Source organism: Delphinus delphis, chromosome X, assembly GCF_949987515.2.
Source record: "Delphinus delphis chromosome X, mDelDel1.2, whole genome shotgun sequence".
NCBI lineage: Eukaryota > Metazoa > Chordata > Mammalia > Artiodactyla > Delphinidae > Delphinus > Delphinus delphis.
The window spans coordinates 85,847,475-85,866,996 of record NC_082704.1 but is presented as its reverse complement, the minus strand read 5'-3'; the positions used below and the strand labels follow the sequence as shown (position 1 = coordinate 85,866,996).

At 43.4% G+C, this 19,522-nt stretch overlaps 2 protein-coding genes across 2 annotated transcripts in view; both read left to right on the top strand.

Moving 5' to 3' along the window:
• Window positions 1-19,522, top strand: part of ZNF157 (zinc finger protein 157) — a 505,987-nt gene that overhangs the window by 332,911 nt on the left and 153,554 nt on the right. The gene's annotated exons all lie outside the window — the stretch shown is intronic.
• LOC132418207 (CXXC-type zinc finger protein 1-like) lies at window positions 7,335-10,627 on the top strand. The gene is made up of 8 exons (XM_060002059.1): window positions 7,335-7,526; window positions 7,653-7,816; window positions 8,197-8,404; window positions 8,506-8,616; window positions 8,941-8,990; window positions 9,206-9,302; window positions 10,252-10,404; window positions 10,481-10,627. The coding sequence occupies exons 1-8, from the start codon at window positions 7,335-7,337 to the stop codon at window positions 10,625-10,627; spliced, it is 1,122 nt and encodes a 373-aa protein (XP_059858042.1).

Below are 19,522 nucleotides of genomic sequence, written 5' to 3'. Positions count from 1 at the left end.
TTTCTTGTTTTTTAATGTGTTTATAGCTATAAATTATCCCTTAGCATTGCTTTCACAGTGTCACATAAGCTTTTCTTTTTCTTAATTTTACTTATTTTTGGGCTGTGTTGGGTCTTCGTTGCTGTGCACAGGCTTTCTCTAGTTGTGGCAAGCAAGGGCTACTCTTTGTTGCAGTGCACAGGCTTCTCATTGTGGTGGCTTCTCTTGTTGCAGGGCAGGGGCTCCAGGCACCAGGCTTCAGTAGTTGCAGCACGCGGGCTCAGTAGTTGTGGTATGCGGGCTCTAGGGTGCATGGGCTTCAGTAGTTGTGGTGCGTGGGCTCAGTATTTGTGGCTCATGGGCTCTAGAGCGCACACTCAGTAGTTGTGGTGCATGGGATTAGTTGGTCCATGGCATGTGGGATGGTCCTGGACCAGGGATTGAACCCATGTCCCCTGCATTGGCAGGCAGATTCTTAACCACTGCACCACTAGGGAAGTCCTCCATAAGATTTTGTATGTTATGTTTTCTTTTTCATTTGTCGCTAAGTATTTCCTAATTTCCCTTGTGATTTCTTTATTGATCCATTGGATGCTTAAAAGTGTGTTGTTTAGCTTCCACAGGTTTCTGAAATTTCCCGTTTTCTTTCTGTTATTGATCTCTAATTTCATCCCATTGCTTTTATTTTTTTAATATTTTATTTTATTCTTATATTTTATACAGCAGGTTCTTATTAGTTATCTATTTTATACATATTAGTGTATATATGTCAATCCCAATCTCCCAATTCATCCCACCACCGCCCGCACCCCACTTTCCTCCCTTGGTGTCCATACGTTTGTTCTCTACATCTGTGTCTCTATTTCTGCCTTGCAAACCGGTTCACCAGTACCATTTTTCTAGATTCCACATATATACATTAATATACGATATTTGTTTTTCTCTTTCTGCCTTACTTCACTCTGTATGACAGTCTCTAGATCCATCCACGTCTCTACAAATTACCCAATTTCGTTCCTTTTTATGGCTGAGTAATATTCCATTGTATATATGTGCCACATCTTCTTTACCCATTTGATTGTCGATGGGCATTTAGGTTGCTTCCATGCCCTGGCTATTGTAAATAGTGCTGCAATGAACATTTGGGTGCATGTGTCTTTTTGAATTATGGTTTTCTCTGGGTATATGCTCAGTAGTGGGATTGCTGGGCCATATGGTAATTCTATGTTTTGTTTTTTAAGGAACCTCCATACTGTTCTCCACAGTGGCTGTATCAATTTACATTCCCACCAACAGTGCAAGAGGGTTCCGTTTTCTCCACACCCTCTCCAGCATTTGTTGCTTGTAGATTTTCTGATGATGCCCATTCTCATTGTTTTTAGAAAAGATACTCTGTATGATATCTAACTTTTAGAAAATATTGAGATTTAATCTGTGGCCTAACATGTGGTCTATCCTGGAATATGTCCCATGTACACTTGTGAAGGATGTGTATTCTGCTGTAGTGGGTAGAGTGTTCTGTATATGTCTGTTAGATCGAGTTTGTTTACTCTGTTGTTCATGTCCTCTGTTTCCTTAGTTATCTCTTGTCTGGTTGTTGTATTCATTATTGCGAGTAGAGTATTGAAGTCTCCAAGTATTATTGTAAAACTATCTATTTCTCCATTCAATTCTGTCAATTTTTGCTTCATATATTTTGATGTTCTGTTATTAGGCATGTAAATGTTTATAATTGTTATATATTCTCACTGTTTTGAACTTTTTATTAATATATAATGTCCTTCCTTGTCTCTTGTCAAGAGTTTTTGACTAAAAATTTATTAGTCTGATATTCGTATAGCCACCCCTGCTCTCTTTTGTTTATTATGCATGGAATAACCTTTTACATACTTTCACTTTCAGCCTATTAGTGTTCGGGGATCTAAAATGAATTTCTTGTAGACCCCATACAGTTGGATCACTTTTTTGAAAAAAATCCTTTCTGCCAATCTCTATTGTTTGATTGGAGAGTTTAATCCATTTACGTTAAAGTAATTACTGATAAGGAGGGACTTACTTCCATTTTGGCATTTGTTTTCTGTATGTCTTTTAGCTTTCTGTCCCTCCTTCCCTGCAACACTGTCTTCCTTTGCGTTTAGTTGTTGGGTTTTTTTTTTTTTTGATAATGAAATTTTAAAATTCCTTTCTTATTTCCTTTGGTGTATATTTTATAGCAATTTTCTTTGTGGTTACCATGGGGGTTTCATTTAACATCCTAAAGTTATTACACTCTAATTTGAATTTACACCAGCTTAATTTCAGTAACATATACAAATTTCTCCTTTAATAGCCCCATCCCCACCTCTTTCAGTTGTTGATTTCACAAAATTACTTCTTTATACATTGTGTGTTCAATAACTTAAGCTAATAATTTTTAAAGAATGCATTAGCCTGTCAAATTATGAAGATAACAAAATGTGGAGTTACAAACCAAAGTTATAATTATAGTAGCTTCTAGATTAATAATTGCTTTTTTTAATGTAGTAGTCTCTTAAATCTTGTAGAAAACAAACAATGTGGTTATGCAGCATTGTTACAATAATTCTGCCTTTTATAATTGCCCATGTATTTACCTTTACTGAGATCTTTATTTTTTCATATGGCATCAAGTTACTCTCTATTGTCCTTTCATTTCAACCTTCAGGACTCCCTTTATCATTTCTTTTTTTTTTTAACATCTTTATTGGAGTATAATTGCTTTACAATGGTGTGTTAGTTTCTGCTTTATAAGAAAGTGAATCAGTTATACATATACATATGTTCCCATATCTCTTCCCTCTTGTGTCTCCCTCCCTCCCACCCTCCCTATCCCACCCCTTTAGATGGTCACAAAGCACCGAGCTGATCTCCCTGTGCTATGCGGCTGCTTCCCACTAGCTATCTATTTTACGTTTGGTAGTATATATATGTCCATGCCACTCTCTCACTTTGTGAAGACTATTTCTTAAAATAAACCTTAAAACTTTGGTTTTTATAATATCCAATATATGAATCACCAACAACTGTTGTAGGAACACTGTGCTGGGAGTCTTTCACTCTCCAGCATTGCCTTAACTGTCTAGTAGAGGAGAGAAACCTGCAACCCACACAGTGACACAAAGCAGAATGACAGAGGTGTTGTGAGAAAACTGAAAAAGGAGGAGCAAGGGGTTTGGGGAAGGCTTCCCAGTGGGGCAGGCACCTGAGCTTAACATTGAAAGATAAGCAGAAAGTTGACAGGCAAAAGCAGACAAATACAAAACAGACAAGTACAGGCAACTCTCCCCCATCCTTTATAATTCCAAGGTTAAAATAAGAGGAACACCACTCACTATTATAACTATTTCCACAAGTGCATTCAGAAGAGAAGCAGGTCACTTGGTTGGAAAGGAAGTAGAGGGAACTTCCCAGATGGTGATGCCAAAGCTGAGTCTTGAAGGGTGAGCAGGACTAAGCAAAAGAGAAGGACAAGCCTGAGCAAAGGCCTGGAATGTGGAAGCCCATGCTGCATTGACAAGAGAGTGACTATCCAGGATGTCCTGAGTGTTTGACACCTGGAGGGCCTGGGAAGAGGATTTGTCTATCACAGGAAAGTGGGGCCCTGTCATAGAGAACTTTGATGGGCACACCACAGAGTGGAGAACTGATTCTGAATACCCTGGGAATCCAGGGAAGATTCCCAAGGAGAATGGTGACATAATTTTTTCATCTGTGGCCCTTTGGGAAGACAACCCTGGAGGCAAAATGGATTAGCCAGCCACATGTCAGAGGTGGGAGTTCATTATAATGTAAAATACAGGAAACCTGAACTAGGGCTTTGGAACTGGGAATGAAAGAAATCAGCAGTAAAGAGACAGGAGATATTGGAGAGGTAGGTCTGAAGTCAGAGGTGAAGAGCAAAACGCTGTCCGAGATTCTTTGAATGAGCCACAGTGATGAAAAATAACTCAAAGGGAAGTTAAAAGTTTAGCTGGGACAAAACAAGTAGTGCTTATAAACATTCACAGCCATAGAGAGGTAGTAATGCTTTCTTTAGAGCTCGCAGACTACTTCTTAGTTCAGCTCGAATTTCTCACCTCTTGCCCCAATCCCTAAACTGGATTTGATAAAAACTGTGAAGATTTAGCAGGGGATACTGTCTTTAGAGGCTAGGCTCGAACCAGGACAAGAGCTTCTTAACAGCAACATCTTAACATTTTTGAACTTTGCTTTTCTACATGATGATTAGTTAGATGCAACTCTAGTGTAAATTACAGCATTTATTTGCTCTTATCTTCAAGGAATAATATGCAGCCAGATAAATTGCAGTAATTTGCCACTTTGCAACAACACCAGGCAAGGCACCTGATCATCAGTAGCTACTGGACACTCTTGTGTGTCATGTGTAAGCTGGGCACTGCACAACCAGTAGTGAGCAAGACCAACATTGTCCCTGCCTTCATTTCTACTTGAGGAATATGGGTGTGACAAAACAGGTGTGAGGGGTTCAGACAATGCCTCCATTTACTTCTTAATTTCAAGATTAAAATAAAAGAAACATTCCTGCTATATAATTATGTCCACAAATTCATTCAGAAGAGAGGCTGGTCATCCAGATGGCAAGGAAGCAGAGAGAGCTTCCCAGACGGTGATGCCAAAGCTGAGTCCTGAAAGGTGAGCAGTGTGATTGTAATCTTTCACAATGATAATGTTTTTTTCTATTTTACTTTTGTTTTACTTTTACTAATATATTTTTCTTTATTTTCATTACACATCATTTTAATCATGTATTATATAAGATTGGATTTAATTATATAAGATTGGATTTAATCATGTATTATATAAGATTTTTACATGTTCATGGTGAATCAAATCATTATAGAATGACCCTTTGAACCCCAATTAATACTTTTTGTCTTAGTATTTTTAGTCTGATATTAATATAATTGACCTTGCTTTATTTTGATTAGCATGTACCTGGCAAATTTCCTTCCATCCTTTTATTTCAAACGTTTCTGTATCCTTATGATTTGCCAGGTTTGGCATAAACAGCATATGGCTAGACTTGTTAATTTTCATCCAAAATGACAATCTCTGACTTTAACTGGAGAGTTTACCCCATTGACAATTTTTTATTACTGATTATGTAATAAAGTATAAATTTCAAATATGAATTTATTACTACCTTCTTACATTTTTCTTTCTATTTTCCTGCCTTTCCATAAATCTTTTTCTACTTTCTCGACTTCTAAAAGCTGATTTACTTGTTTTTCTTTGTTTTTCTCATTGCCTACCTCATGACTGAAATAGCAGATAGTAAAATGGTACTAATATGAAATTATTCAAAGTAATCGGAAATGGTAAAGGGATCAATTTTCCTGCCACATACAATAATGCAGTGAAGATCACCCTGATGTGTGAAACAGGGAGGCACTGGTGTCAAAAGAAACAAGTGTATCCTTCATGGCGCACAGAACGGCGTGTACGTAACTATTGTTTCACTGTAACCATTTGTTTCAAACTTTGGGCTGTACAGCAGCTCGGATATTAAGGGTCTGGAGCAAGTGCAAACACAGTACTCTCGGGAAGGGGTGGCGCTAAGGTCGATACCGGACCGGAAGTCGCTTTGCTGCCGTTTTTACCTCAGCTGCCTTGAAGCTTTCCTCCGTGTAGCGCTTTCCGTGCCTTGAAGACGGAGGGGTGGGTGAGGGTGTCATCGAAGGGGATTTGGGGGTTGATAATGGGTGTCTTTGGAGGCAGTAAGGGGACTTGTTCGAATTTGAGTTGAGCGCTCAGATCATTATTTTCTGTCTTCTTATATTGTCAGCTGAGACCACAGTTGGGTATGTATTGTTTTCGTTAAGCTCTAAGTATTTTCTAATTTCCGTTATTATTATTTTTTTTACCAAGAGTTTAGAAATGCCTTTTCAATTTTCAAAAGTTAAGGCTTTTGTTTCTAACGCGACTTCTCTGTGCCCCGTGTGATGCTTATTCATTGGAAAGTGTTCAGACTTCCTTTAAGACTAAGGCCAGGGTGAGTTTTTATTAATATTGCATCTGTAGCTCGAAACTAGTATGTGTTCTCTGGTTGATAACTGTCTTAACCAAAACGTGTGTATTCTTTGTGTGTGTGCTTGCTCTTTTAATCTTTGAGAGTAATGATTTGCGTGTGTGTGCAAATGCACGCAAAGATTTAAAAACATTTGTATATTTATATATTTTAGCAGGCGTTACTGGGTTCAGATAGGAGTAGTTTTCAGAATAAAGACTGTCAAATTATTCTAGGTGAGTGAGTCAGGGCAGACAGCGCACAGCGTGGCACGTGCAAGTGGGGGAGGGGGCAGGGCTTGGCATGGCTCAGCATGTGAGAGGTAAGGCAGAGCAGAGTATGTACAGGAAGTGGGGAGGGGTATATGAGGCTGAGAGTCTGGGAGGCGGGCAGGGCCTGGCAGCGCATGGGACCCACAGGGCTGGGAGCCTTAAGGCAAGACAGAGTGTGTCCAAGAAGGCAGAGTCAGGCATGTGGAGCCTGGAGAGACTAGGCAGACTGAGCGGGACAGAAAGGTGGGCGGAGCATGTCTGAGGGGCTGGGCCGGCTGGGCAGAGGAGGCTTGTCTGGGACCATGGTGTAGGGCAAGCAGGGTAGCAGGTGTGTCCTGGAGGGTGGACAAGGCAGGCTGAGCCCTCTAAGTGTAAGGAGGTGGAGTCTAGCTTTTCTGGGTGGATATGCAGGGCCTTATGAATTCGACTGGGCAAGATGCAGCCAGATGGACTAGCCAAGTGTGTCTGGATAAGGTGGGCAAGCAGGGCCAGGTGGTGCCAGTCATTCCCAGGCAGGCAAGACCTAGTGCATCCAGGCAGGTGCTGTGGGCCCCAGCCACAGTGGCCAGAGGGTGAGGCCAGGAGTGTTGGGGCAGGGTGAGCCCATCCCCACCCACTTAGTGCTGACCCAGAGCCCTCCTTCCATCAGCACAGGAGCGCTACTTATAAACCCTGGTCTCTGGTGAATCTAGGACACAGGGTGGTTGGGGGAATGGAGCTGGTGCGAGGGTCTGCCCGTCAGTTCTTAACTGTGATACTCTCAGAGACTTTGCCATAGTCCCCCTGACAACTGCTCACTCGATCACACCTGCCTCAACTACAGAAGTCTGAGCTGTCCCAGAAGTACCAGGTGGGGGCAATGCCATCGGCAGGAAAGGAGGCCATACACCAGCTGTTGTCTGAAAAGCACCTGCCTCAGTACTGAAGCTTATACCAGGACTTTTATATACGAGATTCTTGACAATCAAAGCCTGATGAGTGTATGGCAGGGCCCCTGCGTGGAAGGGTAAGGACATTGAAGGCAGGGAGGCTCAGCAATGAAGAGAGAGGCGGCACGGAGTGTCCAGAGATCATTTAAGAAACAAATTGGGGAGACCTGTCAGCATTTTTCTCGCCTACAGCCCTGGATGAATGACACTGAGGACTTCCCATTCCTAGATTCTGCACTGCAGAAGCAGGCAATGGATACGAAGAAAAGGAAGAATTTGAAGAAAAAAGTGGAGTGGAAGGTGACAGAAATGGTGGAATGGGGGGCATGGAGGCAGAGGTTGGGGGCAGAATGCAAGGTAGTAGTACAGGGTTAGGGGGCTGACACTGATTCCCCTGCCCCTGCTTTGACCACTCTTGTCTCACAGAAGGAGAAGCAGCAGAAGCTCATGGAAAAGTCAGAAGACCCAGAGCAGTCAGGTGCCGAGCACCCAGCCTCACTGCGGCAGTGCCTGGGGCCTGACTGTGTGCACCCCACCCGGCCAGGCTCCAAGTACTGCTCGGACGACTGTGGCATGAAGCTGGCAGCTGCGTGAGTGCACCTGGAGGTTAAGCAACAGGGAATAAAGTAGGGCATGATCTATGCCAGCTGTAAGTCCATCTACCCCGCTACCTATGTATCCTCCACCATTTGTCCACTCACCCACCTATCCATCCACCCTTACATCCACCGACCCGCTGAACCACCCATCCACATTCCATCCACCAACCCACTCATTCACCCTCAACAGTCACTTACCCACCCAGCTGTCTAGCCATGCACCCAACCATCCACCATCCAAGCACGCATTCACCAACATTCACTCATCTACCATTCATTATCCTAAACATCCACCATTCGGCCACTCATCCATTTCTTCTTATTTTGATGCCCCCACATACGCATTCCATTCTTGCTGTCTCCCCTTCCAGCCGCATCTATGCGATCCTGCCCAAGCGCATCCAGCAGTGGCAGAAGAGCCCTTGCATTGCTGAGGAGCATGGCAAGAAAATGCTCGAGCGCATCCACCGTGAGCAGCAGGACACCCACACCCGCCTGAAGGACTTAGAGTGCCATTTCCATGAACTTGAGGCCATCATTCAGCGTGGCAAGCAGCAGGCTGTGTGCAAAGATGAAGAGGTGAGTGGGAATGGGTGGGGTGGAGCAGAAAGGTGCCTGATATCTTGCCCTGCCGTCCCCACCCTGCACTGCTTTACTGGCCCTTCTACTGTCCTATGCAGAGTGACAAGCATGGCAGGAACAGCGTCAACCTGCAGATCTTCTGTGTCTCCTGCGGGCAACCCATCAATACGCAGGTTGCCCTGCGCCACATGGAGCGCTGCTTCGCCAAGGTTGGAGCATTGGCTGGGGGAAGATGGGGCAAGGGTGTTTTTGGCTGGGTGGGGTCCATGAGGAGGGGGGCAGGTTTGGTGCCCGGGTATTTGTTGTAGAAGACAATACAACACACATCCACGGCTCTACCCATTTGTGCTTTTCTTCCACCCCCAGTAAAGGGGCCAAGATTTGGGCATCAGCCACTGGTGAGGGGGGGACATCGGCTGAGCAGACAGGAGCGTAGGGTCCACAGGGAGCAAATGTGTTGTTTGGGGCTTTTTCATGGGAGGTTACGCAGTGTGTGTCTATAGTTCCTCCCATTTGTACTCTTTTTTCCCCAGTATGAGCGCAAATCGCCCTTCACGTCCATGTACCCCACTCGCATTGAGGGGTGAGTGTGAGTGCTGCTCAGGGTCAAAGGCACGATGTGGACAAGGTCAGGAGCAGGGTGGGCAAGATCAAGGGCAGGATGTGGGTAGGCTCAGAGACAGAGGTGGGCAGATTAGCGGCAGGGTATAGGTGGGGTTGGGGACAAAGTGTGGGCAGGGTTCAGGGTGGGACCAGCCTCCTCCTGACCCTTAGCACCTCACTTTCACCTCTCCCCAGAACCGCAAGGCTCTTCTGTGATGTTTACGACCCACGGAGTAAGAGCTACTGTAAGCGACTCCAGGTGTTATGCCCTGAGCACTCGAAGGACCCCAAGGTGAGACTTTTCTTTCTCTACCTCATCGCCCTCCATTCCTCCCCTTCTCCCTACCTGACCACCTTCCTCTCGTCCTCCAGTGCTTGATTGCCTCCTATTCCTTCTTCCTTCTGCCTGACTGCCTTCATGCCTCCTGACCAATCCCTATGTATCCCCTCCTCCTTTCCTGACCTCCCCTACACCCCCCTCCTCACTGCCCAATCACTTTCTAGTTTTACTTTTCTCCCTGCCTGTTTATTTATTCATAATCTCCTTGCCTGACCCCGCACCCCAACATTTCTCTCTCCCTCTGCCTGACCAGCCTCCGTTCCTCTGCTCCTCACTGCATAACCATTCCCCATTCTTCCCTTCTCCTTGCTTGCTCATCTCCCTTCTTTTCCTAGCCCCTGCCTGACCACCCCACAATCCCCCCTCCCTCCCTGCATGGTTACCCTCAATTCCTCTCTTCTCACTTGCTGACTTCCTTCCATTCTTATTCTCCCTGCCTCACTTCCCCAATCGCCTTCTCACTGCTTGTCATGTCCTAAATCCCTTCTTCCCTGTTTGATCAGCCCCCATCCCTTTCACCCTCCCAGCCTTATTCCTCACCTCCCCCATGCTTTACCAACCCTCATTCATCTACTTCTCCCTGTCAGACCCCCCCTCCATCCTTCCTCTCCGTCCTGTTTGATCTCTTTCTGTTCTTCCGTCCTTCCTGCCTGATCACCTCCATTCCTACATCCCTGCTTAACTTCTTCCTCCATTCTCCATGATTGATCATCCCCCTTTGGCCCCCTCTTCTTTACCTAATCACTGAATTCCTCTCTTCCCCCCGCTAGGTCACCACTCCCCATTCCTCTCCTTCCTTCCTGCCTGCCCTCTATTCCCCTCTTCCTTGCATCCTGCCTGCCTGATCACCCTCCATATGCCACCCTTCACGTACCTCATCATCTTTCATTCTTCCCCACAGGTACCGGATGAAGAAGTGTGCGGTTGCCCACTAGTGAAAAACGTCTTTGAGCCCACCGGTAATTTCTGTTGCCTCCCCAAACGCTTGTGCAATCACCACTACTGCTGGGAGAAGCTGAGACGTGCCGAGGTGGACCTAGAGCGCGTGCGCATGGTACGTTACAAGGCTGAGTGGGGCCGAGGGGCGGGATGGAATCCTAGAAGGCCCTTCTCATGCTTGCCCCCCACAGTTGCTCAAGCTGGAAGAGCTGGTTGAGCAGGAGCACAAGGTGCGCACAGCCATGAAGAATCGGGCAGGGCTGCTGGCCCTGATGCTTCATCAGACAACCCAGCATGACCCGCTCACCACTGACCTACGCTCCAGAGTAGACAGCTGAGCTCTGCTCAGCTGAGGTCCTGTACTCAACACCCTGTGCAAGGGAGACACTCTACGAATTCCTCACACACCTGTTCCTCTAACATCCTTCTCAGGGCATCTCAGAGTTTCTCTGCGCTTCTCTGTTCCCCATTTAGTCTCCTGTCTCGGTCTACGCCTCCTTGAGGTGGGGTGGTCCTCAAAATCCCCCTCTTTCTGTCCGTTCCTGTATCCTCCGTCTCTTTCTTTCCTGAATCTGGGCCAGGAGATCTGCCCTGCCCTCATCTCCCACCATCCAGAGTTTTGTTTAAAAACTTTAGAACAAGAGATTTTAATATCCTCTGGTGGCCCCTAAGCCGTTCTCTCTGGCCACAAACCCAATTCCGAACCTCCAGTGGTGGTGGGTGACAGTGCAGCTTTACTTGGGGGGTGGGCTACAGTGCACGTTTGGGGGTGCCTGTGATGCCCACTGTGCTCGGTGCATCCTCTTCTGTCAACGGAGATGTGATCTTATGAAGGGAATGCCAGTGACTCTTGTTCTCCTAAGTCCCCCATCCCAGTCCATCAAATATGTAGTTGGCACCTGATCAGTGTCCCTTGACCAACTTCTGTATAATTGTTAATATTCCCCAGGCCAGAGGTGCTGGGGAAACGTTGCAATGGAGGGAATAGGTGAGTGTGGGATAGTCCTCCTTGGTGATTCCACTTTGGGACACTGAGGAGAGTTCAGGGTGTCATAGCAATTATGTCCCTGCCCCCACTCACCTTGTTCCACCCTTTACCATACCACGAGGTCCCGGCCTTTTCTGTCAGCCTTGGCCCCTGCCAGTCCAGTCCTGGTCTATCTGTCTCCCCCACAAACCTGCCCATCCTGTCCTGTCCTCCTCCTCCCACTACCCTGCCCTGGGTCTGCCCTTTCCAGCTGGCTCTGCCCATTTCAAGCCTATAGGGTTGCCGGAAGAGGACTGGGACCTCTGCCACATCTGCCTTTGCCAGCCCCAGCCAGGCCTCCTGTGCCAGTAGAGGTGTGTCAAGCAGTGCTGCCTGTGGGTACTGGTATGTCTCAAATGATGGACTTGAACTACTCTTCCTATTCTTTTTATATTCACGGGCCCCTTAGGGATATTTTCATTAATTTTCACTGTTACATTTTTACCCGGGGACTCACATATTTCACCTAAATGTTTAAGTATGTTGCTCTAGACTTATATCTCATATTCCACGATAACTAGTATATTAGTTCTCTAATGCACTACGTATCTGGTGCAATATCTCCTTTTTTATTACTAGTATTGTATTTTTTTTCTTTTAAACTTCATCAGATTTTCCAGGAGCTGAGCCATATAGTCAATTATTAGAAAGGCTTACCTTTTTGTTTTATTTATACTCCCTAAATTTATATTTATGTACTTAAGCTTTTACTATATACTTAAGCTTTATGTACTTAAGCTTTTATTAACTGCCACCTTGATTTTTTTGTTTTGTGTTTCATTTTTCTATGTGTTTGCTTCATTTTGTTCTTTTTCTACCTTCTTGAGTCAAATTCCTAACGGTTATTTTTTGGTTTCCCAGTCTTTTTTTTAATAGTAAAGGATTTGAGACTCTACACTTTTTTCTAAATGTAGCTGTGTCTCATAAACTCTGGTGTGAAAGGTGCAACTTCAGAATTGATTTCTCACTTTGATCCTAGCTATTGAGGAACGTTTCTTAGTTTCTAACTGGTTAAAGTAGTTTGGTTATCTTTTCTTTCTTTCTTTGTAATTATGGTTTTACTGTGATCGGAGAATGTAGCCTGTTGAATCTGAACTTGTAAACATTACTCAAGATTTTCTCTGTGGGCCAGATTACTCAATTGAATTTTGTAAAACTTTCATGGATATAAGAGAAGAAACTATATTCTCGGTTAGGTACAGATTACTCATTAGGACTTTTCAATCTAGTTTGAGGATTAACATTTCTTTACTCTGATTTTTTGTCTTTTTGTCTACTCCATCTGTTATATTATCAAAAGATAGAATAAATGTTATATTTTAAAACAAATTTCTCCTTATAGTTCTGTTTTTGGCAGGTGGGTGGGGGGATCCTAAAGTATGTATCTTTGGCCATTTTTCACAATGCCACTATGTGTTTTCTTTGTTTTGCTTGTTGAGTCCTTTTGACCTTGAATTTACTTTGGTAAGTACATCATCACTGCTGCTTTTATTTTGCTGCCACTAATCTGGTGTGTCTTTGGCTAAACCTTTATTTTGCATTTGTCTCTTTGTTTAAGATATACTTCTTTTAACTGCATATAAGAGTATTTTTTGCTCTAATCCCACATTTGTGTCTTGAGATTCAGTCCATTTAAATTTGTATAATGATGATAACCTTATTTTTTTGTATTATATTATCCTTATTATCAGTTTTACTACTTCCTAAATATAACTTTCATTCTCTTCTTCTTCCTAACACCTTTATGACATTTCTGTTCAGTTTTGTCCCCCCCATACCTCATTAGTTTGGTAATTTTTATGTTTACTAATTGTCCAGTTATATATTTGGTCCTCTCTAACAGGCATGATTTATGTTTTTTCTATTATTTGATCAGAATATAATTAACCTTTCTTGGTAGAGAAAGATACTCTATCCTCCATATTTGCCTCAGCAAGGTGAACAGTATTATTTCCGGATTTTTCTAGAAACATTTAAACTGCTTTTATGAAGACTATATTTTTCTTAGGTTAAGTCAATTCTGCTTCAAGAAAACTTACTTAACATTTTTATTCAAAGTCCCCAGTCACTTTATTTGTCATAATTTAACTATAGCTATATGAATGTGTACTTGAGGGTGTGTATTTTACCACAACAGTCATTGCTAACCATTGTCTTGCTCTGTTATTTTGAGATCTATCTTCTGATTTAGTATTCATTTATTTAGAATGCTTCCTTTAGTGTTTTCCTCAAATAGAGTAAATTGGTAGAATAGTGTTCATATTATTTAATGTCTGAAGCTGTTTATTTCTCCATGGTCTATGGGAAGCAACTTCTAAAATGGCTCCCAATGATCCTTGCCTCCTGGTATTCATGGCCTTGTGTACTTCCCTCCATTTGAGTAACTTGCTTCTAATAAATAGCATACCTTTAACACTGAGGAGATGCCACCTTCGTGATTAGATTACAAGAGATTGTAGCTTCTGTCTTGCTAACAGGCTGTCCCCCTTGTTGGATTTAGTGAACCAACTTGCCATGTTGGGGAGGCCCGTATAGCAGGGAACTGAGGGTGGCCTTTCACCAACAGTCGGTATGAAACTGAGGCTCTCAGTCCAACAGCCCAAATGAACTGAATCCTGTAAACAACCATATAAGTGAACTTGGAAGCGGATCCTTCCCCAGTTGAGCCATCAGATGAGGCCCCAAGCCTAGCTGAGACCTTGAATGCAGCCTCATGAGAGACCCTAAAACAGAGGACCAAGCTAAGCTGTGCCCAGATTCCAGACTCATATAAACTATGAGATAATAAATGTGTGCTTTTTTAGGCCACTAAGTTTATGGGGATGTAGAGCCAGGCAATTAGGGACTGGAGGGTCAGTGGCTTTGTGAGGGACTTCTGGAATGAAAGCCATAACATCTTTCAGGAATGGTCAGCGTTTAGCTGCTCCATAAGTCAGTTTTGGAAACTATACGGGTCAGTAACTGGCAGTCTGGGAAGACGGATGATTGGAAGCCTGCTGGGGGTGTGGCACTGGTGTGCCCGTGTTGGGCATTATTCAAGGTTCCTGTGGTCATCATGGATTAATGATATGAGGAGCACGGGCCATGCCAGTGACCGGGGGACTTTGAAGTATCCTCTGGCAGTCCCTGTAGTCCAACCATAGGTGGCTTCTGCTGGTCAGTAAATGATGGGCAGCCAGAGGAATCAGGGGCATGGTCCCAGGGATTTGGGACCTCACGTGACCAGAGATCAACTTTCCTGAGTTCGTCAATCACTGGAGGACCTGGTGCACACCTGGTTTTCAGTGTCTAAGAAGTGGGTGGGGAGGGTGAGTTTGAGTTTTCATCTCTGTCAGAAGAGGGAGGACCAGGTAGGTTGCCCTGGATGTGCACTGAAACATGCAGAAGCTCAGTTTATGCACACAAGATGTTGTCTCCCCTCAGCCTGAGCACTTTGAAGACAATGGAAAATAGGAATATTGTTTATTGGGAGCCAACCCTGCATGGGGTTCAGAATCGCAGAGTGACAGGGACTTCCCTGGTGGTCCAGTGGTTAAGACTCCGCGCTCCCAATGTAGGGGGCATGGGTTTGATCCCTGGTTGGGGAAGATCCCACATGCCGCGTGGCACGGCCAAAAAAAAAAAAAAAAAAAAAAGAATCGCAGAGTGACTGAGTATGGGCACTTTGGAGTCAGCTGAACTTGGCTTAAGTATTTCCTGGTCCTTCTACTTGCTAGCAGTGTGACCTTGGGCAACCGACTTCACCTCACTGTGCTTCCGCTGCTTCTACTGTCAAATGGTCCAAATGATGATCATTGTCAGGTAGCTGACAAGGTTGCAGTGAAAATTAAATGAGGTACCTGATATTGATCACCAGGGCCTCAGGGCAGAGGCAAGTTCCAGACTTGGTGTCCCTGAGACAGGTCACCATCTTCCTGCTGCATGAGCACCACGTGGCTGGTGTCCCACATCCAGAGCCCTTCCTGTTTCAGTGGAAAATGTGGTGCAGCCGATGGAAGAAAGGTGAGATGGGAGGGTCAGCCCCACAGCCTAGAGGAGGGGGAGGCAGCTCCCTGCAGGGTGTCTGCGAGCGAGGTCTGGGTCGGGGTGACCACCGGCCCCAGTCAGGGAGACGCTACCCCCTGATGCCCCGCACAGGCCCTTCAGTCCTTACTGGCTCTGTGCACATGCTCAGTTGATCCCCACCAGAGCTGCTTTCCCCCAGCACAATACTGTTAAATAAGCTATAGACCTAATTCAAATTTCACCATTTTTCCCACTAGTGTTCTTTTTGTTTCAAGATCTTCTCCAAACTTTGACTGTTCCTCCGTCTATCCTTGTCTTTAATGACCTTGACACTTTTGAAAAGTACAGTTCAGGTATTTTGTAGAATGTCTCTCAACTTAGGTTTGTCTGTTATTTTCTCATGATTAGATTGTGGTTTTGCATTTTAGCAAGAATGCCACAGAAATGTCCTCAGTGCACTTCTTGAGGAGGTACGTGATGTCGATGTTAAACTTGATCATTTGGTTAAGGTAATATCTGCTGGTTTCTCCATTGTAAAGTTTCTATTTTTCGCATTGTACTTAATAAATACCTTGGGGAAGATACTTTGAGACTATGCGAATATTCTGTTGCTATTCAATCTTTTGCCCACTAATTTTAGCATTTATCAGTGGATCTTGCCTACAACAATTATTACCGTGGTGTTTGCCCAATAGTGGTTTTGTATTTCCTTCATTCCTTCTACATTTATTAATTGGGATTATTCTCTAAGAAAGAGCTGTCCCTCCCCGCTCACTTATTTATTGTCTTTTTATTCACTTTTTAATTTATATCAGTATGGACTCATGGATATTTATTTTATTCTCTGGGTTATCCTCCAATACAGTAGCCCCTCCTTATCCGCAGTTTAGTTTTCCACAGTTTCAGTTACCCATGGTCAAATGTGGTCCAAAAATATTAAATGGAAAATTCCAGATACCAACAATTTATAAGTTTTAAAATTGTGTGCCATTCTGAGTGGTGTGATTAAATCTCCCGCCATCCTGCTTCGTCCTGCCTGGGGCTGTGAATCATCCCTTCATCCAGTGTATCCCACCCGTTTGTTGCAATATAGCAGTGATTGTGTTCAAGTAACCATTACTTTACTTAATAATGGCCCCAAAGTGCAGGAGTAGTGATGCTGGCAGTTTGGCTATTCTCTACTGTGCCTAACTTATAAATTAAACTTTATCATAGGTATGTATGTGTATAGGGAAAAATAGTATGTATAAGGTTCGGTACAATATGTGGTTTCAGGCATCCATTGGGGATCTTGGAACATATCCCCCATGGATAAGGGGGGAGCTACTGAACTAGCATTATTTATTGTGTTGCTCACATTGTCCCAGCTGTGGCCATTGGGAGCTCCTTCACGTTGGCTCCTGTGTCCTTTTTTTTTATTGTTTAAATAAACTTTAAAAAACTACAATAGCTTTCGATTTATAGAAAAGTATCAAAGATAGTTTTCCCTATCGTTAACATCCTACATTGCTATGGTATGTTTGTCACAACTAAGGAACCAACATTGGTACATTACTGTTAACTAAACTACACACTTTATTTGCATTTCTTTGGTTTTAAACTAATGTTTTTTTTTCTGTTGCAGGATCTCATCCAGGACACCACATTACATTTATTCATCATGTCTCTTTGGCTTCCCCTAGACTGTGAGTTTCTCAAACTTTCCTTGTTTGTGATGACCTTGACAGTTTCTAGGAGTACTGGTCAAGTGATTGATACAACATTCTTCAGTTGGTCTTATCTGACATTTTTCTCATTACCAGACTAGGGTTTGAGATTTTGGGAAGAATACCACAGAAGTGAAGTACCATTCTCATCACTTCATATCAGGGGTACATGCTATCAACCTGACTTATCCCCAATAATGTTAACCTTGATCACTCCCTTGGCAGAGGTTTGCCAGCTTTCTCCACTATAAAGTTACTCCCCACCCCCTTTCTATACTCCAGTCTTAGGAAGCAAGTCACTAAGCACACCCAGGGATGGGGAGAGGATGTTAACCACTACCTCCTGGACGGGGAAATATCTACACACATTATTTGAAATTCTCCAAGTTATCTGTCTCATCTCTCCCATTTATTAATTTATTCAATCATGTATTTATACCGGTATGGACTTATGGATATTCATTTTTATTTCATGGGTTATAATCCAATACTATTGTTTATGTTTTGTTGCTCAGATCTCTAGCTTTGGCCATTAGGAGCTCCTCTGGGTTGGCTTCTGTATCTTTTTGACATGCCCTGCCTTTTTTGAGTACGTTCTTACTTTTTGGCACCACAAGATGTTTCAGGTTCATTTTGTAGTTTCCCTGCTCCAGCCCTGGACTCAAGCACTTCTCCAAGAAGCCCTAACTCCTTTTATTGGAGAATGGTATTGAGAAACAGGATCTGGGCACTAAATGTGCTCACTGACTAGGCAGAACACTCCAGTGTTACCTAGTATATTCTTAGAGCCCAATCAAGAGACAAATCACACAGGAGTTTGAAGAGAGCATGTTTAATATAAGTAATTAACTATAACAGGGAATTGGAGGAATGGGAGATTGGCTACTAAGAGGTAAAGAGCACTCCAAAGAATAGCAAATATAGGGAGTAGCCTTTATCCCTAGTGCTGAGATAAAGCACCTGAGAAAGAGGCCACTCCCCATCTCTCCACCCCGGCTTAGAATTTGATCTAATTGGAAAGGGCACGACCAAGACCCATTGGATGGCAGAGAAGTTTGCTGAGCTGGTTGGCAGGGCTTGATGGAAGTCTGCCCTCTGGGATGACGGGGGAAGACGTTTATGGGATGTGCCACATGCTTATGGCCGCTGGGTGCTACTGTCCACCTAGGGATGCACTGCAGAAGCCATGGGTGCTGCAGGAACTTGGTGAGAGCAGCACACCAGAGCTAGGAAGAGAAGTCTCTTCCTCCTCCAGTGTCTTTCTATGCCCTCTACTGATAACTGAAATACTTAGGCTAATTTCTTTCCTTTCCCATCCTCTTCAGTGCCGTTATACTATTCATTTTTAATATAGGTATGTTCATTTGTTAGTGTATATGTCATTTAGGGTTCACCCCACATTGTAGTTAATTTTAATTTTTTTGGAGGATGTGAAACAGTATGGTTTCATGAATCAAAGCTACACAAAAAGGTATATTCAGAGAAGCGTCACTTATCTCCTTGTCCCTACTATCCTGTCCCTTTCCCACCTATCCCATGTAGGTAAGTGAGCTCTTTAGTTTCAAGTGTATCCTCCTGTATTTCTTTTGCAAGGACATGTATGTCTTCTTATATCCCCTTCTTTCTAGACACTCTTTAAAGCTTCACTTTTTTCATTTAACAGTATGAAATCATTCCATATCCATTCATAGTCTTCCTTTTGTTGGAGATCTTTAAGATGGATTTCTAGATGTAGGATTGCTGACTCAAGAGGTAAGAACAAATGTAGTCTAGTTAGATATTACCCAATTCCTCGCCAGAAGGATTGAAGCAGTTTGTGTTCCCAACAGAAATATACTAGAGTGCTTTTTTCCCCACAGCCTCACCAACATAACATATTGTCACACTTTTAATTTTTACCAGTCTGATAGATGAGACATGGCATCTTGGTGTTATTTTAATGTGCATTTTGCTAATTGTAAGTAAGTTTGAGCTTTAAAAATATATTTGGTGGCCATCGTACATCTCTTTTTCTTTTTGTGAATTACCTGTTCATGTCTTCCCATTTTTTAAATTTGTTTTGTATTAAAGTATAGTTGATTCACAATGTTGTGTTAATTTCTGCTGTTCAGCAGTGATTCAGTTATACATATACATACATTCTTTTTAAAATATTTTTTCCCTTGTTTATCCATTCCATATATAATAGCTTGCATATGCTAACCCCAGCGTCCCACTCCATCCCTCCCCCACCCTCCATCCCCCTTGGAAACCACAAGTCTGTTTTCTACGTCTGTGAGTCTGTTTCTGTTTCGTAGATGCATTTGTGTCAGGTTTTAGATTTCATATATAAGTGATATCATATGGTGTTTGTCTTTCTCTTTCTGACTTACTGCACTTAGTATGATAATCTCTAGTTGCATCCCTGTTGCTGAAAATGGCATTATCTCATTCTTTTTGATGGCTGAGTAGTATTCCATTGTATATATGTACCACATCTTCTTTATCCATTCATC

Coding starts and splice junctions, on each gene's coding strand:
- LOC132418207 (XM_060002059.1), top strand. CDS start 7,335: ATGAAGAGAGAGGCGGCACGGAGTGTCCAGAGATCATTTAAGAAACAA. Junction 8,617..8,940: donor TGGAGCGCTGCTTCGCCAAG/GTTGGAGCATTG, acceptor TTTTTTCCCCAG/TATGAGCGCAAATCGCCCTT. Junction 10,405..10,480: donor ACCTAGAGCGCGTGCGCATG/GTACGTTACAAG, acceptor TGCCCCCCACAG/TTGCTCAAGCTGGAAGAGCT.